We start from the raw sequence: 26,855 nt of genomic DNA on the forward strand, positions 1-26,855 counted from the left end.
CGGGGACTACTCAGGAGGACGTTGTTATCAGGAGAAAGAAAACTGGTGTTCTACGGATCGGAGCGTGGAATGTCAGATCTCTTAATCGGGCAGGTACGTTAGAAAATTTAAAAAGGGAAATGGATGGGTTAAAGTTAGATATACTGGCAATTAGTGAAGTTCGGTGGCAAGAGGACCAAGACTTTTGGTCAGGTGAATGCAGGGTTATAAATACAAAATCAAGTAGGGGTAATGCAGGAGTAGGTTTAATAATGAATAAAAAAATAGGAGTTCGGGTAAGCTACTACAAACAGCATAGTGAACACATTATTGTGGCCAAGATAGATACGAAGCCCACACCTACTACAGTAGTACAAGTTTATATGCCAACTAGCTCCGCAGATGATGAAGAAACTGATGAAATGTGTGAGGAGATAAAAGAAATTATTCAAATACTGAAGGGAGATGAAAATTTAATAGTCATGGGTGACTGGAATTCAAGCGTAGGAAAAGGGAGAGAGGGAAACATAGTAGGGGAATATGGATTGGGGCTAAGAAATGAAAGAGGAAGCCGTCTGGTAGAATTTTGCACAGAGCATAACTTAATCATAGCTAACACTTGGTTTAAGAATCATGAAAGAAGGTTGTATACATGGAAGAACCCTGGAGATACTAAAAGGTATCAGATAGATTATATAATGGTAAGACAGACATTTAGGAACCAGGTTTTAAATGGTAAGACATTTTCAGGTGCAGATGTGGACTCTGACCACAATCTATTGGTTATGAACTGTAGATTAATTAAAACTGAAGAAACTGCAAAAAGGTATGAATTTAAGGAGATGGGACCTGGATAAACTGAAAGAACCAGAGGTTGTAGAGAGCTTCAGGGATAGCATTAGGGAATGATTGACAAGAATGTGGGAAAGAAACACAGTAGAAGAAGAATGGGTGGCTTTGAGGGATGAAATAGTGAAGGCAGCAGAGGATCAAATAGGTAAAAAGACGAGGGCTAGTAGAAACCCTTGGGTAACAGAAGAAATATTGAATTTAATTGACGAAAGGAGAAAATATAAAAATGCAGTAAATGAAGCAGGCAAAAAGGAATACAAACGTCTCAAAAATGAGATCGACAGGAAGTGCAAAATGGCTAAGCAGATATGGCTAGAGGACAAATGTAAGGATGTAGAGGCTTATCTCACTAGGGGTAAGATAGATACTGCCTACAGGAAAATTAGAGAGACCTTTGCAGAAAGGAGAACCACTTGCATGAATATCAAGAGCTTTGATGGAAACCCAGTTCTAAGCAAAGAAGGGAAAGCAGAAAGATAGAAGGAGTATATAGAGGGACCATACAAGGGCAATGTACTTGACGACAATATTATGGAAATGAAAGAGGATGTAAATGAAAATGAAAAGGGAGATACGATACTGCGTGAAGAGTTTGACAGAGCACTGAAAGACCTGAGTCGAAACAAGGCCCCCGGAGCAGACAACATTCCATTAGAACTACTGACAGCCTTGGGAGAGCCAGTTCCGACAAAACTCTACCATCTGGTGAGCAAAATGTATGAGACAGGCGAAATACCCTCAGACTTCAAGTACTAACGCGAATTCTTTACAGATGAATGGAAAAACTGATAGAAGCCGATCTTGGGGAAAGATCAGTTTGGATTCCGTAGAAATGTTGGAACACGTGAGGCAATACTGACCCTACGACTTATCTTAGAAGAAAGATTAAGAAAAGGCAAACCTATGCTTCTAGCATTTGTAGACTTAGAGAAAGCTTTTGACAATGTCGACTGGAATACTCTCTTTCAAATTCTGAAGGTGGCAGGGGTAAAATACAGGGAGCGAAAGGCTATTTTCAATTTGTACAGAAAGCAGAGGGCAGTAATAAGAGTCGAGGGATATGAAAGGGAAGCAGTGGTTAGGAAGGGAGTGAGACAGGGTTGTAGCCTACCCCCGATGTTATTCAATCTGTATATTGAGCAAGCAATAAAGGAAACAAAAGAAAAGTTCGGAGTAGGAATTAAAATCCATGGAGAAGAAATAAAAACTTTGAGGTTCGCCGATGACATTGTAATTTGTCAGAGACAGCAAAGAACTTTGAAGAGCAGTTGAACGGAATGGACAGTGTCTTGAAAGGAAGATATAAGAAAAGCAAAACTAGGATAATGGAATGTAGTCTAATTAAGTCGGGTGATGCTGAGGGAATTAGATTAGCAAATTAGACACTTAAAGTAGTAAAGGAGTTTTGCTATTTGGGGAGCAAAATAACTGATGATGGTCGAAGTGGAGAGGGTATAAAAAGTAGACTGGCAATGGCAAGGAAAGCGTTTCTGAAGAAGAGAAATTTATTAACATCGAGTATAGATTTAAGTGTCAGGAAATCGTTTCTGAAAGTATTTGTATGGAGTGTAGCCATGTATGGAAGTGAAACATGGACAATAACTAGTTTGGACAAGAAGAGAATAGAAACTTTCGAAATATGGTGCTACAGAAGAATGCTGAAAATTAGATGGGTAGACCACATAACTAATGAGGAGGAGAAGAGGAGCTTGTGGCACAACTTCACTAGAAGAAGGGATCGGTTGGTAGGACATGTTCTGAGACAGCGAGGGATCACCAATTTAATATTAGAGGGCAGTGTGGAGGGTAAAAATCATAGAGGGAGACCAAGAGATGAATACACTAAGCAGATTCAGAAAAATGTAGGCTGCAGTAGGTACTGGGAGACGAAGAAGCTTGCACAGGATTGAGTAGCATGGAGAGCTGCATCAAACCAGTCTCAGAACTGAAGACCACAACAACAACAAAGGTTACAAACTGCCAGCAACTGACAATTTTCTTCTTTTTATCGTCCATGCCTTTTAACATATAAATTACTACTTTTGTATGCCAAAATGTACTAGAACAAGTGCAATGTCTATAAAACACCACACTGTACAATGCACTTGCGGTGAAACAGTCGCAATTCCTGAAATCCATCATCCATGGCCTCTGGCCTGCTGGGGAGCACCCTGGGTCCATGGCTAAACCATGAAAATCCACTGCATTATGGCACACACAGACCCGGCCTGCAGGCAGACTGGTGAGACTAGATCCGATGGGCAGTGCCTGCACATGGGAACTGAATGGCCTCAGACCAGCAGGCCTGATCCATTACAGATATCCACAGGAACTGCCTGTTGGTCTGACCCATCATGCAAATCCACTAATGTGGTCAGCTATTCATGAGCCAAAAACAACATGTTGATGAAATGAGATCACATAGATTGATGCATGCAACAGATAACTTGTTCAAATACTCTGAGAATCAATAATAATGAGGATAGGTAGCAACTTACAGGAAAGATGATTGTTGAGCTGCAGACTGGCATGTAGAAAAAACAATCACACCTCTCACAAATAAATTTTCAGCCATAGCTTTTGTCAGGAAACGAGCGCGCGCACACGTTCACACAATCACTCAGAGACAACTTGTGTACACATGACCGCTGTCTCCGTTGACTGCGTCTACAGTCTGTGAAAATCAGATCCAAACAAACACTCCTCATGCCTCCCTGCCCGTCGTCAGCAGCTGCACGGCTAGCAGCGACAAGTGGTGTCAGCACTGACTGCAAGCCGAGGGGAGTGGTAGAAAGGAGAGAAGCAGTAATAATGAGAGAGTAGAGAAGCAGCACACATAGTCAGCTGCATCCATCCAGTGATCATGCATAACACCTCACCTCAGTAAACAAACCATTTCATCTACTGAGACCAAAAAGGGGTTTTTCCCATTTTTTTCTTTCAAATTTCCCTAATTTTCCTGTTGTGTTTAAAATTCACTGGTTTCCAGAACTTGTGGCAAACCTGTAATGGTTTTCACTTTTGATAATCCACTAAAATGCCAGTTAATACCATATTAAATTTCTCTATTATGATCATGGACAGGGCACAGCCATTTTTTTTCCTTCATACAAATTTATTAACATATACAGGTACATTGGTAATCCGGTACTGATCATCTTAATTCACAAACAAAATCTACATCTCGTTTTTACAACTAATGACATTCTACATTAGAAAAACATCAATAAAATATTTTTCAATTATTGTTTCTTAGCAGCCTTAAGCATAAAATGATGTACTCTTCCTTATGAAGGTTTTTCTGAATGGTTTCCACCTCCGTTTCTTACACTGTTCCTTCTACTTTTGTGACTTGAGTGCCCTCAAAAGCATACTCTGCCTTTAAATCATTTCTGAGTACTTTCTTCAGTTTAGTTGAAGTTTGAGAGAGAAATACATCTGGAACCTCATTAGATAGCTGGTGTTCTTTTTTCCCACAGAACGTAGGCCTCACCTCTAAGGATGTCTCCCGCAGTCGGAGATGAAACGTTAGGGGAAGTTTCACGTATCATCCATAGCCTGCTATGTTGGAAGTACAGGGTGATTCAAAAAGAATACCACAACTTTTAAAATGTGTATTTAATGAAAGAAACATAATATAACCTTCTGTTATACATCATTACAAAGAGTATTTAAAAAGGTTTTTTTTCACTCAAAAACAAGTTCAGAGATGTTCAATATGGCCCCCTCCAGACACTCGAGCAATATCAACCCGATACTCCAACTCGTTCCACACTCTCTGTAGCATATCAGGTGTAACAGTTTGGATAGCTGCTGTTATTTCTCGTTTCAAATCATCAATGGTGGCTGGGAGAGGTGGCCGAAACACCATATCCTTAACACACCCCCATAAGAAAAAAATCGCATGGGGTAAGATCAGGGCTTCTTGGAGGCCAGTGATGAAGTGCTCTGTCACGGGCTGCCTGGCGGCCGATCTATCGCCTCGGGTAGTTGACGTTCAGGTAGTTACGGACAGAAAAGTGCCAAGTTGGTGGCGCTCCATCCTGCTGTGCTTCTTGTTCGAGCTGAGGGAACAGCCAATTCTCTAACATCTCCAGATACTGTAGTCCAGTTACAGTAGCACCTTCGAAGAAAAAGGGACCAAAAACTTTACTGGCTGAAATGGCACAGAAAACGTTCACCTTAGGCGAGTCACGTTCATACTGAGTTGTTTCCCGCGGTTTCTCAGTGCCCTATATACAGACATTGTGACGGTTGACTTTCCCATTAGTGTGGAAAGTTGCTTCATCGCTAAACACAATCTTTGAAACGAAAGATTCATCTGTTTCCATTTGAGCAAGGATAAAATCACAGAAATCGATTCTTTTAATCTTATTAGCTGCAGACAGTGCTTGAACCAATTTCAGACGATAAGGTTTCATAACTAACCTTTTTCGTAGGACTCTCCAAACAGTTGATTGTTGAATTTGCAGCTCTCTGCGAGTCGATTTTCCTGGGCTGCGAAAAAATGCTTGCTGGATGCGTGCTACATTTTCATCACTCATTCTTGGCCGTCCAGAACTTTTCCCTTTGCACAAACACCCATTCTCTGTAAACTGTTTATACCAACGTTTAATACACCACCTATCAGGAGGTTTAAACCATACTTCGTTCGAAATGCACGCTGAACAACTGTCGTCGATTCACTTCTGCCGTACTCAATAACACAAAAAGCTTTCTGTTGAGCGGTCGCCATCTTAGCATCAACTGACGCTGATGCCTAGTCAACAGCGCCTCAAGCGAACAAATGTACAACTAAATGAAACTTTATAGCTCCCTTAATTTGCCGACAGATAGTGCTTAGCTCTGCCTTTTGTCATTGCAGAGTTTTAAATTCCTGAAGTTGTGGTATTCTTTTTGAATCAACCTGTATTATGTTAAGATTTTTCTTTTCTTTCAGCACACATGTCTCATAGTCAACTGATGAGTCATGTTATTCACCTTCTTTGTATCTTCAAGATGGCTTTGGTTTTTTACCTCTTTTTGCTTTACTTCCCAATCAAATTTTCTTTTCCTTTCACATTCTTCCCTGTGAGCAGTACACTTTCCACATGCTTGCTATCCATACATAATGAGCAGTAAGTCAGTAAGTCAATGGGCACAGACAGAAAATGGGGATATTATCCCAAAGCATTGCACACAGCCACAACACGCTTAAAAATCTGTCGGTCATCGCTGACCTGCCTTCTCCTAATGTGTGCCTCAAAAAGGATATCTTCTTTCCATGTCCACATTTCCATGGGACAATGTAAGAGAAGTAGTTTTGAAACATTTGGACATTTTAACTCTGTTTATGGTGACACTTTTAGAGATGTGCATCTGCCAGTAATTGTCAACACCTTTGTTATCTAAAGTTGGGTCATCTTTTTCAAACTATAGAATCTTCCACCACTCATCTAACAGAAATCTTGCCGACATATTGAACAACATTTTTGCAACCTTTAACACGCCAATGCAGCTTCTGATCTTGGTTCTTTTCTTGGTATAAAAAACTCTTACAACATTTCAGTGATACACTTCATAAGCAAAAATCTTTCCAATCCTTTTTTTTTTTTTTTGCGAGTTGAGATGTAATGTTTTTGAGCATTCTTTAGAAACCACAACTTGTTACTAAGCTACTCTGTTACCTGCGCACTAACAACCAGTTGCTTAAGAGGAAGCAGATTATTATTATTATACTACAATCTGCTTCCTTTTGAACAACTGGTTGTTGCTGAAGAACTTTAGAAATACTATTTTTCTCAAATCAGAAACATTCAAAACACGAGCCAAAACTGTCTGAGGTATGTTTTCTATTCTTACATGCAACTTGTCAAAGGCATTTGGCTTCAAAAATGTTGTGTGAACTTACTAAACAGTTCTGTAGATGAAATTATGAAATGTAATTTGTTTTCATTTGAGTTAAGGATAGACAATAGCATTGTAGGATTTGGACTGAACAGTAGCAAAATTCTTTTTTTTTTTTTATAGGTATATGCTTAAGAAAGTAATACTGAATACACTCCAACTGTTATAAAATCCTGTTTTTTGACGTTCTTGAAGTAAGCCATCTTGTGGGTGTATGCCTCAAAATCGTATGGTGCGGTAAATTAAATGTAGACTGAATTCCATCAAATTATTCATATCTAACGGGCCAACCATTAAAGTAATTGTAAGTATTGACCAGAAATCTGATGCTTCTTGACCTAAACGCTCCAAATCCTTCACATAGGCATTAAGCATTGTATAAATGTTGCAAGTTCTGTTGTTTCTAAGCTGTCAGCCTCGGTTTTTTTTTTTTTTTTTTTTTTTTTTTTTTTTTTTTTTTTTTTTTTTTTTTTTTTCTGGCATTAGTTCCACCTGATCCTGGCGTAAGGCAGTTAGTTAAATACAAGTTGGGTTCAGAAAGTGTAACACATAATTCTTGAAATAATGTTTCAATATCTGCTTTGCTGATAACAAAAGTTCTTAGGTGATGCATTATGCAACACACAACCTCTGACCAAACTGGAATGGTCGTTTGTTATTCTTTTTTATCTTTAAAACTGGTAATTTCATTGAAACTCAATGCATAATATGATGAACATCCTTCTCCTAAAATATGTTCCCGGAAAAATGGTGTCACTACATCGCATTTGGTTCCTCACGTTCTTAGAGAAAAGCGAAAAATGTTCAGGAACACTATCAGGAAACATACCTTAAAAACATTCTAAATATCATTTGACGAATCCACAGAGAAATTGGAAATCACTGATTACACTGTCCAAATCACTTTATAATTATCCTTGGTACTTAATATCTGTATTGTTGGTGCGTGTACCAAACTTGAAAGTTCTCTCTCATTGAAAGTTCTAAATGAGAAATTTGAAAGTTACACTTGTTTTGTTTAAAGTGTGTGGTTAAAAATTACCTGAACACCTCTTGCCTCAAAATTAATAGAGCAAAAAACACACTAAAAATATTTCATTTTCCCAACTCTTCCTCCTTGCAGAGACTTTACTTTTCAAACTCTCTTCTTAGCCAGTCATTAACTAATTCAGTTTCAAAAAGTTTATTTTCGAAACTGAACACAATATTACAGAGTGTGTTCAGTTACTACAGCAAAATTAGAACATGGAATGAAGCTACAAGCAGGAGTAATACGACAATGTTCCGCCGCATGCATTTCGCCACAAAGTGAAGGGTATGACGAAGAAATTAAAGGATTTCGATTTTAGACATACCACAAACTTCTACGCTTTTAAAGAAATTAATGGCAATTTACTTCCTTTGATTTTAGTCTCTAATTATGTAATATGTGCTGATAACTGTTACATTTCCTAAGAAATTGGATGTAATTTATTTACTCAATACTGACGTTATACTTTGCTCATCCTAAGTTACCGTATATTTATGAGGCTAATTGAGGAAAAAAAATTTTTTTAACATATTCTGACTAATCAAAATTACAAACTGTTTGACCAACAAGGTATCTGCCCAAAATGTTAACATTATACCAGACTTAGGCCATCTATTGGTTGCCTATATTTTGATAACACAAGTAGAAATAAAACAAAGAAAAAGGAATGGTTTACATTATTTATTACCTTTTTTGCTTTCTGAGCATGTCACCAGGGGTAGCATTATTTTTTAATCGCCAAAATCAACCTAATAGCACAGCTGTGAAGTTTATATCTTCGTTGTCACAAATATTTAGATGTTCCTTCCAAATATGTTATGAGTTCTAAGGTTTTGGCTGTGATGGGACATGAGAAGAAAGCTGGTCCTCCCCTGGTCATCCCCATCAACGCGCAAGCCGCCGAAGTGGCGTCAAATCGAAAGTCTTGCACCCGGTCAATGTTCTACCCGACGGGAGGCCCTAGTCACACGACACGTATTTATATTAGTTTTACGTCTACATCGATACTCTGCAAATCTACCGTACGGCACATGACTGAGGGTATCCTACAGCACTACTAGTCATTTCCTTTCCTGTTCCACTCACTAACAGAAAAAGTGAAAACGAGTGTGTGTATGAGCCCTAATTTCTCGCATCATATATCCATAGTCCCTGTGCACCGTGTATGTTGGAGACAACAGAATCGTTCTAGAGTCCACTTCAAATGCCAAGTCTCTAAATTTTCTCATTAATGTTCCTCGAAAAGATGACACCTTCCCTCCAGGGATTCCCATTTGAGTTCCTAAAGCATCTCTGTAACATCTGAGTGTTGTTCAAACCAATCAGAAACAAATCTAGCAGCCCTACTCTGAATCATTTCAATGCCTTCCTTTCATTTGGTCTGGTACAGATCCCAAACTCTCTAACAGTACTCAAGAACAGGTCGCACTAGGGTCTTATATACAGCACCATAAATATTTGTATATCGTATCTGTACATGTATGAGAACTTTTACTGCAAACTTGTTAAAATACAACAAGAGTTATAAGATGACAGAATTTAATGCTATGTCCTCCTGTGTTGCACAAAATTGTGACCGTTTCAGGAGAGCAATATATTGCAGTGGCAGCTAGTTCGTAGTCACTCATGTATCCCTCATACTAGCTTTGGCGAAGTCAAATGTCATGACATTGTTAAGAGCAAGGTCAATACTGTATCGAGTGCTTCAGCATATTGGGAAATCTCAAGCATGTTGAGTGCGAGTATCGTTTGCTTAACCTTCTCTATGGAATTCTTGAAAATAAATCTGGTTGTAATCTCAACAGCCAAAGCTGCGCCTGTAAACGTGAAATGACTCCTATATCAATCTATTAAGCAACATAAAAATGTTGACCTTGGCAGTGATAGTTTAATCTGCAAATATACGAAGACCCTGTATTTTTCGACTGATGATTTTGGGACAAACTTCATCTTATAATCAAGTTAATATCATCTTGTAATCAAGTTAATATGTTAATTATATTCTCGCCGGTATCACTGCACACGCTGGGGTGTGAATACTTCTTAACACTGCACACAGTATCTTTTGTGTACAGCTGGATTTTCCCTATAATTAGGAAAATGACCATATCATTATTTATACTGCCTTGTTTTCCTATTTGTTCCAGTCTGTTGCCACTGCTGAAAGTTTACTATTATTTTCAATCATCGTCAAATTAACCATACTTTGCGCACAACAATACAGTATTTAATTTCAACAATATTGTTAGTCAACCCTGGATTTTCCACTGTGTAAGCACTTCAGTTCAATTTTATCACAGCTGTGCTCTGCAGTAGCGTGAATACTCGGATTTCTACACCAATATTTTCTATTACGTTGTCATTAAACTACTTTTTCAAAGAGAGAGTTCATTGCGTAAGGCAATATGTCGATAACACTCTACTTTTTGAGCTTTTTTGGTGTGGTGACAAAACATACCCAATACCCCAGTATGTTGTACATGGTGAAAAACTCAATAATGCTGCTATGGTTCCCAGTAAATTGAAAAGACATTTGTGAAAACTATCTGTTATGTAATGTGTAAACTATTGTTGTAGGTTGCTGGAAACAAGATGAAAGCTGAGTGAAGCTCATGAATGTGTCAGTACATGGAAAAAGAACAGGAGACAGCCATAAAGTACCCAAATTGATTTTGAAGGCCTAAAAAACCAAAATTGATTTTGAAGGCCTAAAAAACCAAACACAACATCAGAAACATTAAACAATCATAAAGAAATGGTAAAAATAGTCCTTGGTTCAGAAGCTGTTACTGAAATTTTAAAACATCCTCCCTGTCTGCTAACATAATCACCTGCCTAAGTTAGTATCATGTCCAATTATTTTTATAGGGTGTATAAAAGGATGAGAGAGACAGGGGGGGGGGGGGGGTAAATAAATGATTCCTAGATTTTTCCCAGTCAGATTTTTCCCAGGTCCCTAGGACCTGTAAAACTTATTAAACCTTTGAATCATGAAGGCTTTATACACAAGCATAGAAATTTCCGGTACTATAAGAAATGCAACCCAGCAAACAATAACCCATTTTGGTACGGTCTTTGATGCGCGGCAACATGTGCACTGCATATTTTCATATTACGAAAATATTAACACTAATTCCACCTATTACACCACAGTAGCTTCCAAAGCACTGTAATCGAGATTGTGACACACTTTTATCGCCCAACCACAGCTCATGTCACCTGATGTCACCAGCCTGCGACAGCAGATATTCAGGAGGAAATGTGAGGTAGTCAGCCAATAGCAACATCGGTGTTACCGAGTGTGAACACACAAATAGAAAAAGTTAATGGTTTAAATTAATATACACATAGTATAACCAAAAGAAAAGCTAAGATGTCACATACAATATTGACATCAACAATTTTGTTCTGTTTATTCCGAAGCTGTGGTTTGGCAGGATTCCAAGAGCACCAGCAGGTGAAGAAATATTTCACATGACTGATGAATAATTTGTTCTCTATCAATCAACGTGGGATGATTGTATCAGTGTTTGTACAGGTGAAGTTGCTTCTACGACTGGTTGAATGAAATGGTTCGTGGATACAGTACGTTAAGTAAACCCTAACTTACAAAACAACTATAATCTCATTCACCGCGAAGCCATTGTTGTTAAGTCTTTGGCATCTCCTCTGAAAATTGACAGATGAAGTAGTAAAAGCTGTTAGATTCATCTAATTGTGGTCCCAAAATATAGGGGACCGTAGCACACTACAATTCTGGTACGTACAGAAATATGATGATTACCTCGAGGTAAAGTGTTAGGGCGAATGTCTGAACTTAAAAAATTGGTACTTGCATTTTTTACTACTGAGAGGCACAAGTGTGCAGATTTATTTGCAGATTAATGGGTACCTAGAAAAATGTAGGGTGGAAATGAAAATATTGTGGGTAGCATGGGTAACATTCAAGTGTTATTCATAAGTTAAATTTATGGATATAGACAACCGAAAATTGATTGTGTGCGATGTTTCCTACTGTGTAGCCCATCAATGACAATGATAAGGTGTTGAAGACTTAATTAAAGAACATTCAGTACTCTTGCAGCAGAATTTCCAAAAAATATTTTCGAAAGCCTGTTTAAGATTTTGGCTGCATTCGTGACCCATTAGTGGATTTGAAACCATTTTCCAAATAATTTACGGGTTCACCAAAGGAATTGGAAAGCATGAAAGTGCACAGACACTGAAATCGAAATTTTCCAATGCTTTTGGATACATTTTGGTTGTCAATAAGTAGTGAATCTCAGAGATGGAAGTTAATGTTTTATTGCCGTTTTCAACTACATATTTGTGTGAACTGTGATTCTCAATGTGAGGCTTGATTGGTCGATGATTCCATGACAAATCACCATCTCAAATGAGCCATCTGCATGTCTTTAAGTAGACTCAAGTATCACACTGAAGGTACGAGCAGTTATTTACTTTAAAACTCTTATTAGAAATCTCTATTTTCAACAGTTAATTTAAGTTAGTAAGTAGTTAATAAATTCACAAGTATATTCCTATTTTATAATAATAATAATAATAATAATAATAATAATAATTGTGTAAGACATTAACAACAGTATGACCGCAATGAATCTCAGTTTATCATTCAGCCACACAAAAACAAGTAAGAGTTGGGAATACAGACATCACAACAGAAACAAATCAGGTACTGATGTGAACAGTTGCTGACAATAAGAAAAAACAGAACATAGCGAGTGCAGAAGTCATTTGGCCCACTGCAGGCGGCCTCTAATGGCCAGCCTGCAGAGATGTTGGTGGAACATTCAAATTGTAGTGCACATGTGGCCTGGAGCCGCGGCACTTAACCAACTATTACTGTACCTCCCCCCCACCTTGGTAAAAGGACGCTCCACCTATGTGTGGATCAGGTTGACTGTTGATACATCCATGGCCTCTGCAGCAGACACTACAGACAATGAGGGTGGTGGTGCAAGGAGGTACTAGGAAGGAACCAATGATTAGAGGAGGAACTTGTAGGACCAAGGACCGCTCCACTGAGAAGTCCCATAGAGAGGACCAGTGTCATAGGCACTGATTACATCTAGACATTCAGTTCCTCAACATGGTGGAACTGTGACAATGGTAATGGTGCCAGCCACTCAAGTCAGAGCACCGGGCATCCCAGTGTGTAAGGACACAAAGGCACTGTCGAGCCAGTGGCGGACAGTGAAGTATCGTGTAATGACCCAGCAGCAGGAGCTGTGGGCCTACCGTATTTACTCGAATCTAAGCAGCACTTTTTTTCCGGTTTTTGTAATCCAAAAAACCGCCTGCGGCTTAGAATCGAGTGCAAAGTAAGCGGAAGTTCCGAAAAATGTTGGTAGGTGCCGCCATAACTAACTTCTGCCGTCAAATACACAGGGTGATCAGAATGTGTGAAATGCTTGTAGGGATGTTACAGGGCAGGTTGTACTGAGACATAAATGTTAAGAAAGAAATTCGATACGTTGCTCCGTTTCCGAGTTATTTAGCATAGAATTTAGCCAATCAGGGCGTCGCGCGCTCGCATTCAAGCGGCCTGCCAGGGGCGGTGATGCCCAATGAGTGCTTTGTCTCCTTAGTTGAAACTTGAATTTACGCGCGCGATGATCTGATTGACTAACTTCAATGCTAAATAACTCGGAAATGGCGCAACGTATCGAATTTCTTTCTTAACATTTATGTCTCAGTACAACCTGCCATGTAACATCCCAAAAATTATTTCACATATTTTCTGACCACCCTGTATGTAGCTCTACACAGGCATGCTTTGCAGGCACAAAAGTAAATACTGGTGCCAAAACCTCTGCGTCGGTAAAAAAAGTGGAAGACGAGCTTTTTTCTCCGCCCCGAGCTTCTACCACTGCAGTTTCATACGTCATCCAACGAAGTAAATAAAAATTCCGTATTGTTCATCTTCGAATGTAGCAGAATTTCAATGTACTACGAAAATCCGACTGGCAAGACTGTTTGGGATGTTTGTCAATATGGCCAACTCTACGTTCTGAATTTTTTCCTACCTGTGAGAAGAGATGGTTTCTAATAGGAACTTTTATGAATTGTGAATCACATGCAGTATTCTCTTCACCATAAGAATAATACGAATATAAACTTTTTGCCATGTATTCTTTCGTGTTTGCTGCTATCTCATTTAAATCCTATTTGCCTAATAAACTACGAAACTAGAGTGAGACAACAGCAAACGCGGAAGAATATACATATCATGTCATGTTTATATTCGTATTATTCTTATGCCTAATAGCGACACAGTCAGAAATGAAGCACGGCAATTGCCTAGATTTTTAAATGTAAGATGACTTTAATTTCTGTGCAGAATGTAATGTACTAAAGAGGCGTCGGCAAAGATTTTCAAACGGAGAAAAATTTTCGCTACACTCTCGTTCACAACATCATCTATCATATGCAGTCTTATTTGGTTTTTGTTGATCATTATCAAATAAAGCAGCAGTGTAAGTAACAACAAATAGCAGTATCTTGCCATGGTTTTTGCTAATGAGACAATTCCTGTCCTTTTTTATTGTAAGCGGCGGAAGCGCGCACAAAAGCAAGCCGTGCCGCGAGCGGCGACAGGCCGTAAACACTCATTATCAGAACGCGACAAACAATGCACAGTACAGTAATGCATTTTCAGCTGAGTGACGTAAACACCTATAACAAAGAGAACAGCACTTATCAGATCAAAGAAAAATAAGCAATCGATTCAAACCAGACGAAGCACGTGGAAAAGGAAGGGTACCCCTATAAATACGGACGGAGCGGCTGACGCATAGCAATGGCTACCTGGTAAAGCTTAACTGCTGAGTTTATGACTCGAACCAAACTACTGTAGCTGTATCGTCATTCATTCGACCTAAATTGTCTCTCATATTACAATGGAGCAACTTTGTTTCGATTTGGAGGTGCGGCCTAAAACTTTTCTCTCCCCTTGAATTCAGAGTCTCAAATTTCAGGTGCGGCTTAGATTCTGAAAAATATTTTTTCCTTGATTTAGAGTCTCATTTTTCCAGTGCGGCTTAGATTCGAGTGCGGCTTAGATTCGAGTAAATACAGTAGACCCCAAAGAGAGTGACATCCACAAGGAAGGCAAAACTACCCTCGCAACAGTGATGTTCCACGAGGCTGGGACAGATGGTGAGAAGGGAAGCGACGGTACGCCCACAACAAGAAGCAAAGGTGCAGCGAGTAGCAGTGGCATTTCACCAATCCATCATTGATGCGCACCATACAAAAGTAGTAGCCTCGCAGTTGTGGACAGTGGGCAGACTCCACTTCACTTGGCAGCCAAACCCCAAAGCCCAGACCATGGAGCCAGAACCAAAACCGCGACGAGGGCCGCACTGACAGGAGCACTTGTGGAGGCTCAAGCAGATGCAGGAGGATGCATGGCAGGCGACTGGATTATTTCGGTCAGACTCCGATCCCCCACTACCGCAAACCTGTAGGAACTAAAGAAGTGTGTCAATGCATCGTCCATGGGGGAGTTTATGATATAATTCTTCACTTGAATGATGAATGTGTGGATGAGAGGTATGTTTGCCGTTAGAGAGTATAAAATGGAAGGGGGGTCATGTGATGAATGCCTTGATGGGCGTAGAAATTGTGAAAGTTCCGAGAAACAAAATGTTGAGCTTTATCTATCACAAGCATATAAGGTAATCCTTCATTAGAAAAACTTTTGGAGAGGCCCTGAATCGTACCCGCAGCAGATGTCTGAGGACAGCAGACAATATGGAAACCTAAAGAAACCATCAACAACTGACTACCACTAAGAATGCAGGAAGGCTACCACGACATCAACATGGACATGTTCCCAAAGATGCTGCGGAACTGCCCCAGACAGTGGTCACCTTCAATGTTATCTGTTGGGTAGAAAATTAAAAGCAGACCGTGATAAGATCTACAATGTCACTGTCGATGGCGGACCAAAACACTTGCCAATGGGGAAGTAATTTAGCATAAGAGACCCCCTCTCAATGTGTGTGATGTTTGAGCTGAAGCATAACCCCCCTCCCATCCAACAACTGGGACCACAAACCTAAGCAACAGCCCATCCATAGCTAAGAGAACAGCACCATCAAATACTAAAACGCGATGATGGAGGGCAAAATAGTTACGCGAAGGATCAGAAGCACTGCCCAGAGGCCCGTCCGGCCAATCACACTGAATGAAGTAAAGAACTTCAGATAAAACTGGATAGGCAGTCACAGTGGCTATATGTTGTGCCTCAACATCTTAGTGAAAACAAAGGACTTCAACCTGATCAAAAGTAGGATCCAGCCCAATCAGAAGCAAGGGACAGCACAGTGGCATTAGAATGTTGAGCAGAAGGTTGAAAATGTATTTCAGAGCTTTAGTGACACAGAATCAAGGCCCAAAGCGGGAGACAATGTGCTGCTTTGTCACACAGTGAAGCCAAGGGCTTCTGGTCAATGATGATGAGGAAATCAAACCCGTACACAAACATAGAAACTTTTTGAGAGCATAAACAATAGGAAGCGCTTCCTTTCCAACTTCAGAGTAGCGCTGCTGTTGTTTCTGACGCATATGTTATTGGACATTTGGAACAATCCCCATATTGATGTCTGTGAAGGGTCATGAGTCTGTAGCCAAAACTAGGCAGGTGCTACAATGGAAACAGCCAAACAAAAGAGCACACTGTAATTTTGATTTCAAGAGCATGAATGCATGCTCACAGGCATGTCTCCACCAAAAGGAACACACTCTTGGAGCAACTCATGGAGTGGATTGACCAATGGAGCCACACCAGAAATAAATTTGTGATAGTAAGCAACTTCACCTAGAAAGGCTTGGGGTTATGTTACATTTGTATGATGAGGCACAGCTGTAACGGCGGCGACATGGTGACATAAGGCGTAACACCATCCCGAGAAACCTCGTCCACCAAATACACAATGGATGGCTGACGACAGTATGAATTGGTCAAGTTGAATTCGAACCCTACAGTTTGTATAACACTGTGAATAACATGTGTAAGTTACGAAAATGCTCATCCACGGATGCAGCCATCACTATGATGTCATCAAGGTAGTCAATGCATCCTGGAATAGACATCATCAATTGTTCCAAAGAACGCTGAGAAATTGCTGGGTGTTAGCCACACCGAACGTGCTCTAAGCTGAAGGACATATTCATTACAAGGAGCCATTTAGTGTCCCCATGAAATGGAACCTCTAATAGGCTTGAGATAAATCTGAAATACTGGCCCCCAGTAAGTTTAACCCATAAATCATCAGGACGGGAAAAAGGGTAAGTGTCAATAAAAGATTAATTGAAACTTTAAAGTCACTTCAGAGGAGAAGTTGAACAAGTGGCCTCCCCAATCACGAGGGGGATAGACCACTCAGTCAATGCAAAAGGCTGTATGACCCCTGATGACGTCAGCTTGTACACTTCTGTTTTCACTTCACTGTGCAAAGCCATTGTAATTGGGTGTACACAGAAAAAAAAAGCTGCATTATAGGTTTCAGAGTAATGTGGGTCATAAAGTTAGTGTCAGTGACACACCCCAACCCATCCGAGAGAAGAGGTGAGAACTCAGAACACAGAGAATCTAATTGCTGGTAAAGGACCTGGTCGGAAAAGCGGTGCACCGTACCCAAAATAGAAAACCAAAAGCATTGAAAACATCAAAATGGAACAAATTTGCTGTATCTGCATCATCCACTACCAAAAATTCAAGGGACGAACCACAACTTTATACATAGTGGGAGCCATAAACTGCCACAAAATTGGAATGTGCTTCTGATGTAACTCACCAAACATCAAGTAACCAGAGACAATGCCGAAGATCCCAGGTCCACCTCCAGTCTGAGCACTTTCTTCCTCATTTTCACTTCAATAAACAGTCTGTTATGATTCATAAGCACTGGATACACACAGGTAACATAAATGTGTACGACTACAAGAGGGCACTGAGAAAGACTCACAGATGCTGTATGTCCTTTTTTCCCTACAGATGTTGCAGATTGCCCAGCACTTTAGGGCACACAGCCATCACGTTGCCTGATGGGAGTGCTGCTGTTGTTGAGGTGGTTGGGAAGACTTGTTGTTGTTGTTGTTGTTTGGAGCATCTCTGTCTAGCATGGTGCCGAGGATGCGGTTGTACGGCGGCAAGCCACCCTAACTAACACCCGACAACCATGACCACAAACCACCACGGTTAAGACACACCAAGTGTCAATTTGATCACCTGCACCATGAGATACCTTGAAAGATCGAGCAATATTTAATGTGTCAGCCAAAGATAGAGTCTCAGATTGTAGTGCTTGTTGACGCACTTCTACATCAAGAGCCAATGGAATGATGGCGCCACAGAGCATAGTATCAGCATAGGAATCATGATGAGCATCGGTAACTGTAATTTGCGACTGAGGTTGTGGAGTTCAGCTGCCCAGGCCCGACAGGAGTGGCTGAGCTGTTTACAATGAGAATAGAATTCTACATATGCGGCAATGATGCAACCGACACAATGAGTGTGATGCAGGTTCCTGGAGTGGGGCTAACTGGCACAATAATTGGTAGGAGAAATCTGAGAAAGGAACGAATCCATACACACATTTGCATCACTGACGCCAAAGGCGAGGAAGCGTTGCCAAAGCTGCTTTTCGTAAGCCTCTCAAATCTTCGGTTGTATCATCGTAAGGGGGCAAGAGTGGTGGGTACACCGACAGCGTGGAAGCATGTGCAGTCAATGTGGCCAACAAGTTCAAGATAGCAACACTATGAGCCTGCTGCTGCTCAAGGAGAGATTTGAGCACTGCCTCCATGGCCAGAAAAACTGAAGGAACAACCAATAGTCTGAAGACGAGGAAGTGAACACCAAATTCATCACCAATTGTGTGATTATATAAAGACACAAACAACGGTACAGCCACAATGAATTGAAGTTTATTCTTATTCCATGTACAAGCAAACAACAGTTGAGAACCTACGTGCAAAGACAGAAACAATCCAGGTAATGATGCAAGGAACTGCCGACAGTAAGAAAGAACACAACAAGAGAGCAAGTGCAAGTTGCACAGTGCTTATAAAGAGGAGAACTCCAGCAAACATCATTTCAGGATCCTGTGTCATGTACCCAAGTAATGGGGACCACAGCAGGTGCCCTCTGATGGCAAACCCATGCAGATGCCACTGGCAGAACATTCTGAACATAGCACACTGCCGGTCTGGTGGAATGGCGCAGTGCCAAGTGTTACGCACAGGGTTATAGCAGCAGCAGCAGCAGCAGCAGCAGAAGCAAATTACATGATGATGTAACTGTTTGTAAATATATTAGATTCACATATTTTGTGGAGACAAACATTTTCATGTGCTGTGATGAGTCTAGGCCTATCTGCATGTACCCTGAGTAGTAAAAAGTTGAAGAGCACTGTAATAGAGGACTATTTGATGCTATTAACAGTTGCACAAATTATGAGAAACACAAATAATCAAAAAGGAACAATCTATCTCAAGTTTCAGAGGTTCTTCATCATTGAGACATTCAAAAATGTAAATGAACGAATATTAATACAGAAATTGGGAACCAAAAGCTAATAACTTATTTTCTTCATAAAAGTGCAAAGACAGCTATTGTAAAACGTCATAAATACACAATGTTCATGATACAGAAAAAATGTAAACATCGGGGGTGGGTGGGGGCAGGAGGTGTGCGGTGGATATAAAATCAATGCACTCTCCAAAACATGCTGGGAGGCAAAATTTGTCAGCACAGCATGTCAGGAAAGGAGTGTCATTCATGTGGTGAGAAAATCTCAAACATTAATGCCACTGGCACTCGAGTTTTTGACTTTATGCATTGAGAGTGCAGTTGCTGCTGCATCAAATATGGTGAGGTGGCCAAGAGCTTACGTAAGGATGTGAATCAGACCCATGTGTCACCAAAGTTGCCCATGCATTGTCAAGCTAGGTATCAACAGATACATAATTGCAGCCATAATGTGTCTACACCGAGAAAGTAATTTCTGCCACAATACGTCTACAGAGAGAATTGAAGTTTGAGTAAGGCGTTATGTTGCACATAAGGGAATTTCATTATGGGGCTTTGAAAGTAGTGACACATGCCAAGGATGAATTGGTAACAATACTGTGAAGTGGAAATGCCAGTAAAGCACAATATCTAATCACGGCTCTAGAAGGTATAAGGAAGTACTCAATAGGAAGCATACTATAGCAATTGCTACTCACCATGTAGAGATGACATTGAATTGCTGCCAGGCACAACAAAAAGACGGCTACACATTTGAACTTTTGGCCACAATGTCTTCTTGTCAAGTAGAAAAAACACACAAATTCATGCCAGCCCAACTCACACACATCTTGACAACTGTTTCTGGCTGCCAGACACAGAGTGTGTGTGTGTGTGTGTGTGTGTGTGTGTGTGTACGCTACTTTAGATTAAGGCATTTTGGCCAACTATGTAGCTGTCTTTTTGTTGTGCCTGGTTGCAACTCAACATCTGTTCTATATGGTGAGTAACAATCTATTCTTTTCATAATACTGTCATTATTCCATCCTGGATTTTCCACTGTTTGGTACTATAGAAACTAATAGATGCTCTCATCAGTTGCTGACAAAGACTCATGTTACGAATTTGCAGTGTTTAACAGTGATGACATTTCATCAATAGGAATTAAAATTCTACTTCATGGTCAGACAAACAATGTCGTTATTAATTGGTGATGCAGGGGGAGGAGATTTTATTGAGTTACAAGCCACAACACGTGATGTGGCACTTGGATAAGAATATGTGGGCCTGACAAATACCAAAGAAGCCATATTTTTCTTGCAATAGTTAAAACTTGATGGATGTGGTGTGGTGTGATGTGATGGTCTGAAACTTTGTCCCAGGTCTGAATGCACACTGATAGTCCCAATATTAATGATAAAAATGAACACAAGTGTTTAATAAAATATTTTGGCAGCACCACACTTTCCATACTGAGGCAACAATTTGGAATATTATATCCTCTCCAGCTAAAGGATAATTCTGATGCTCACGAGGTAAGGATCACTGCATCATCATACAGTAAAATCAAGTGATCCTGCTGGACTGTTCAAAAATCTGAGAACAACAAAAAATACAGACTGAACTAGCACATCTGATTCATGCCAGATCGTTTGCCCAGACACCCAGGAACAGCTATTCACCAGATTTAGGCAGGAAATGGAACAAGTTCCAACTTTAGTATATGAGAACAGTGAAATACCAGCAACAAAGTCAAATTTGTGTAATTTTCACCAGGTTACCTTTCATTACAAATGAGGGTGCACTCAATGGTTGTGAAATGGCTTTCAAATGATAAGAGTACAGCAATCAGTCATCCTTTTCTTCCAGGTTTTATTAGGCAAATATACAATTCGCCTAGTGACTAGCCATTATAAATGCACTATTTCTTAATATCAATGCATTTCCTAGTACACTAGTCCCCTGCTGTTTGGGACTTGTCACAGTTAGTTCAGAAGTACTGTATAATCAAGGTAGGCTTTGCAGAGAACACATCAGTTGGTTGTAATTTTGTAGTGTACATCAACACTGCTAATAAAATGACCTACCTTAACTAGAATTAAAACAAACAACTTACGATCAGCATTGGGAGGCTGAGGTTCAGCAGGGTGCTCAGGTGGAGGCTCTGCCGGAGAATAGAATCCCTCGACAGTAAGGCTGACATGGGGATTGCCATCTCCTTGGCTATCACAGGTACCATTTGAGTCCTGACTGTTTTCATCACCTTGAGATGAAGTCCCAACACGAATGACACTGACTGGTGCATCTTCTGGATTTGCTGTAACAATAAAAACATAATTCTTTACTAATCAGAAACCATATTTGGATTTCTACTGAGAATGCAGCACTGTGATATAGGAATATCTACATGCAGAATACAGAGGCTTGCTAATTTTGCTATGCTTACTGCACAATTTCAAAATTTCCATTCCTTTCACCACAATGTGGTTTTTAAACATCAGTAGGCCAACAACAAATGCTCATTGGAGAGAATCACTTTACCTGAGGTATAAAGTAAACATTTCAGCAATTAGAAGATAAAAATTCCTTTGCAGTGTTAGAAGGTGTCTTGTTAAATTTGGTAAAACAAGCAGGTTACCAGTTGACTCAAGCTTAAAAGCTTCTCTCTAAATTAGTGTTGCTAGAATTTATTACAGTTGTACAGATAATCACAATTTATAAAAGCTGATCTTCCTATTACCTAAAAAATAATTCCAATATATTAAAAACTGCAATGATTTCTGTTAACGTGACTGATCCAATATGAACACTTACCCACTTATCGAAGAGTCAATGTTCTCTGTGCTTGTTTACTTCTTGACAACTGCAACAATGCACTCACCCCCTGTGGGTTCATCTGGTCCAGTTATAATTTATATTAAATTACTTGAGCCTCAAATTTTTATTTTCAAGACTGTCCACAACACAATTATCATATAGAGTATTTACTTAAATTCGTATGTAGCAAGTGACAAGAAACAATGTCACCACACATTGGAGTACAGACTATGAAGCACCTTACTTACATCTAATACTTGGTATGTAGCAAGTGACAAGAAACAACGTCACCACACATGGGAGTACAAACTATGAAGCACCTTACTTACATCTAATACTACTCATTTAGTGTCATCTCCCTATACAGAAGTCAAAAATATACATTTATCCTAATTCATTCATTAAAAATACCTATTTTGTCAAAAAGAATTATAATGTAATTTTTTTAAAAAATCACTGCAGTCTTTCACGCAATCTTATTGATACAATTGGAGAAAAATGTTATAACAATGGCAACACAGTCAATACTTTGATATATCATTGAAGCAGAATGTCATTGCACTCTTAACAACCAAAATGTATGACAAACTGCACATAAAAGGAACAGAATTTCTCAAGTTTGTATAAAATATCTAGATCTTCTGGTCATATACTTTAACCTAAAATACAATCAAAATTTATATGCCATCTAGTTTTAATGCAATAGTAAGTAAACAATTAACTACTAGAAAGAATAGCTGTCACTTTTTACACAACAAAAGCAACTAAAACGGAGATGATGAGCAGCACTTTTGTTAAGAAATAAGTCACATATTTCATGACAACAGATAAAAGAAACATTCAGTTTGAGATGTCCTATGACTAGGGCCTCCCGTTGGGTAGACAGTTCGCCTGGTGCAAGTCTTTCAATTTGATGCCACTTCAGCAACTTGCGCATCGATGGGGATGAAATGATGATTAGGAAAACACAACACCCAGTCCCTGAGCGGAGAAAATCTCCATCCCAGCCAGGAATCGAACCTGGGCCCTTATGATTGACATTCTGTCAAGCTGACCATTCAGCTACTGGGGGCGGACAGTACTAAATACTTTTAATGATGTGGTTTGCAACCCAAGCTTAAAATTTTTACACCTGACAGTGAAAAGAATTTACTTGGGAAGCACAGCAAGTAATTTACAGTCCTAATAAACAGATGCCATATCAGTTCAGCGGATGCAGTTCTTTGTAAGAAATCAGTTGATTGTGAATTATTCATGTCAAAGCAAGTGCCCGAAACTGCACAGTGGGGCACTCAACTCAAACATGCCATTACAAGAGAAAGGCAGCCCAAGAATATTTCACTAAGACCTCTCCAATACAGCAAGAAATTAAACATGTGATTCTGTTTTGTTTTATTCATGGAATAGTTGAAGTCATTATTATTCTATACAGTTTACAGAAACATATCCAAAGTAAAACAAGAAACACCAACAGTTAACATTTCAGTTTATTTTAAAGTTTTATTGGTGGAACACACAAAACATCAAATACTCTCACATAGAAACATACTATTTCTCTTTTTAACAAGTTCTTCATTCACAAAATAGCAGAATCAGTAGTGAAGTTAACACAGACAATTCAAAACAATGAACAAAACTGTTTTCCCTACAACATACACAGAGAATGATAGTACAATGCCACCACATTTCTCATCTTTCTATTTACTGTATATCTCTTTAAGTATATTTCTAATAGCTCACATTACATATTTTCATTCAAAACTGGAATCAATTGCAACAGCTTACATCAATTTCTACATTAAAGACTGTGTGAGGGTTTCAAAACAAACCATAAAGAATAAACAGTAGTAGCACACTCCCAAAACACCAGTACCAGTTGCAAGACAAGTTTATTTTAAAAGTGTAGAAAATTAGTCATGTAATTTAGGAGTCACAAAATAAATTAACTCTACTTTGAAACAAGAATAATTTAAGCCTGATGGTCTTATAAAAATAAGTTCATGTCATTATGCTATAAATGTCCTTGTAGGAGAACTGGCTCAGTTACAATGAGGATACAATGAGGATAGGATGGAACTAAGCAGAAATAATCATTGTTGGATTTCAAACAACCAAAGACTACGCAAATTAAGACTACCAATGAGATCATAATTGCACCTTACTCCTCTCATATTTAGTTATCAGAGTCAATTTTTCACGCCATTCAGTGCTGTAAAGAGGCATGCGAAACATGTAGAAAGTAGTTTTCTAAAGGTGTGCAAAGACTAATAGTTTCTCGGGAGACAAAGGATTACTTTTTTTTCCGTCACATTAGTTTGTGTTTCAACGATTGAATTACCATTTATTAATATCAAGTACACTACTTATCACACTGCCCCATTTTCCATGGGGGAGGGGAGATCTTCAAAATGCGTTACAAGTTTTGGACACCTCATGAAAGCAACATTTACTACACACTATCCTCTACACAACAGGCCTTTAAAACAGACTCTGAAGGAACTAGCTCTGCTACAGCCTATAGTCATCAGGAAACTATTTATTGCACAAAACATTAACAAAAACTGCACACAATGTTATGTGTTACAGAGAAAATTTAAAACTGGTGAGAAACTTCATGACTGTAGACATTCCATTAAGAATATGTGCACATCTTTACTGAAAATATGGTAAAGAAGCAAAGCAAAAGTGACGAATGAAAAGAGCTTTTAAATTTCTATTTCTTGATCCTCACTTCAAATCTGTCTAAGAAATTTATGTCAGGATTGCTGAGGTTTTCCTCCTCAATAAAATCTTTCATATTGCCAGGTACACATTGAAATACGGAATTTTATTGATAGTCAATTGTAAAAAAATTATACAACAGATTTAGTCTTCAAAGGTAGTTGTTATGCAAAAGCCAATTTACTCAATGCTGTTATAACAAATGCACAAATTATGACACTATTTACCACATCTACAACATAGTGTATTAAGTATCATGAAGATGCAATGTTTTAAGAACAATATAAAAGGACTGAAATCAATATGGAGGTGAAATTCACAACACTGAAAGATCAATGTTTATAACAAATGAAAGCGACAATTTTTGTACCCAGAAAAATACAGATGGTGACAATGTAGGCTTCTCAACACTTTGCTTTCTTCTTCTTCTTCTTCTTCTTCCTCCTCCTCCTCCTCCTCCTCCTGAAATAATTCTGTTTACGCATACCATTCACACAGCCTCTTCTAATCTTGTCTTTTATCCCACAGCCTATTTTTCAGAATTTCTCCCATTGTAGTCCTCTTCAGTTCACATCATCCTCCATGTGCTCTCTCCACCTTGTTCCTGATCTTCAAATTGGTCTTTTTGTGGATTTTGTACATTCTAGAGCTCTTGCTGATAGTCGTCTTTGTCCCATTCTTTTAATGTGGCCAAACCATATCAGTCTACTTCTCTCCATATTTTCTTCTAGGGGACTGATCTGAAATGTGTTTTGTGTTGTTTCATTCCTTATCCTGCTCCTTCTCACCTTACCCAGGATCCCCAATTGAACGTGCATCTCTGTCACTTGTATTCTGCTCAGATCTTTCTTTGTCCAAGACAAACCCTCTCATCAATAAGTCAAGACTGATAGATAATATGAATTGTACATCATGAACTTTGCTTTGGCAGGTATTTTTCAATTTCAACTACATCTGATACACGATGATAAAATTTTGAGCAATTTTCTATCATGTTCAAAATTTCATTCTTGAGGATTCCTTTCTTGGTTAGTTTACACATTTTGGAAACATCTACTTAATAATTTTATGAAAACAATTTTCACCCTTCACTTTTCATGCCGATTTTCACTACTTCACTTTTTGTTAAGCTTATTTCTTTCCTTGCTTCTTCAATCACCCTTCACCAGTTATTTCGTTCTTCCAACTTCTGCTAATTGTCTTTCAAAATAATCAGACTGACTGCATATGTTATGGTTTTCACATCATCTGCTGCTGATCCCTGACAAACTTTCCATGTGATGTTGTCCATAACTATAGTGAAGAGCATTGATGAGAACATAGTTCTTGCCAATTGCCAAATCCTTCAATCTGTTCTAAATCATTCTGATTTTTTAGCACCTATTACAACACACTCCAGGCATTTGTTATACGAGGCATATTTGATAAGCAATGAAACTAATTTTTTATTGAAAGCATGTTGGTTTGAGCCAGGATTCCAATACACTACATTATTCACCACTCTTTTGGCTACAAAACCCCCTTTTTTTTCTTCAAATTAATCTCCATTTAGGTCACCTCACTGGGATGGCTTGTACGTCCGCATGGTACCACTCTATTGGTCAACGTAAGAGCCGATATCATGGATCAATAACCTCCCCACCATTCACATATTGCTTCCTGTGGAGTGAACCCTCCTTTGGGTCAAACAGGTGGAAATCTGAAGTTGAGAGATCTGAGCTGTAGGATGGATGAGGAAGAACAGTCCAATGAAGTTTTACGAGTTCCTCTCCGATGCGCAGACTTGTGCACAGTCTTGCATTGTCATGGAGAAGGAGAAGTTCATTTGTATTTTTGTGGCAACAAACACACTGAAGTCATTTCTTCAGTTTCCGGAAGGTAGCACAGCTGGTGTGTGGCCATTTGGCTGTGGGAGATCAGACAGATTTGCATAACCTTGTTTCAATGACAACAAATGCGTCAGCCAATGATTCACTGTGCTTTCTTTCATTGCCAGGTCTCCACCGACATTCTGCAAGCACCTTTAAATAT

At 39.2% G+C, this 26,855-nt stretch overlaps 1 protein-coding gene across 1 annotated transcript in view; it reads right to left on the reverse strand.

Moving 5' to 3' along the window:
• The window catches only part of LOC126336940 (PHD finger protein 3), a 240,225-nt gene that overhangs the window by 163,922 nt on the left and 49,448 nt on the right, over nt 1–26,855 (reverse strand). The window contains 1 exon segment of the mRNA XM_050001117.1: nt 21,403–21,603. Coding sequence (XP_049857074.1) covers nt 21,403–21,603 — 201 coding nt within the window.

This window comes from Schistocerca gregaria, chromosome 2 (genome assembly GCF_023897955.1).
Source record: "Schistocerca gregaria isolate iqSchGreg1 chromosome 2, iqSchGreg1.2, whole genome shotgun sequence".
Taxonomy (NCBI): Eukaryota; Metazoa; Arthropoda; class Insecta; order Orthoptera; family Acrididae; genus Schistocerca; species Schistocerca gregaria.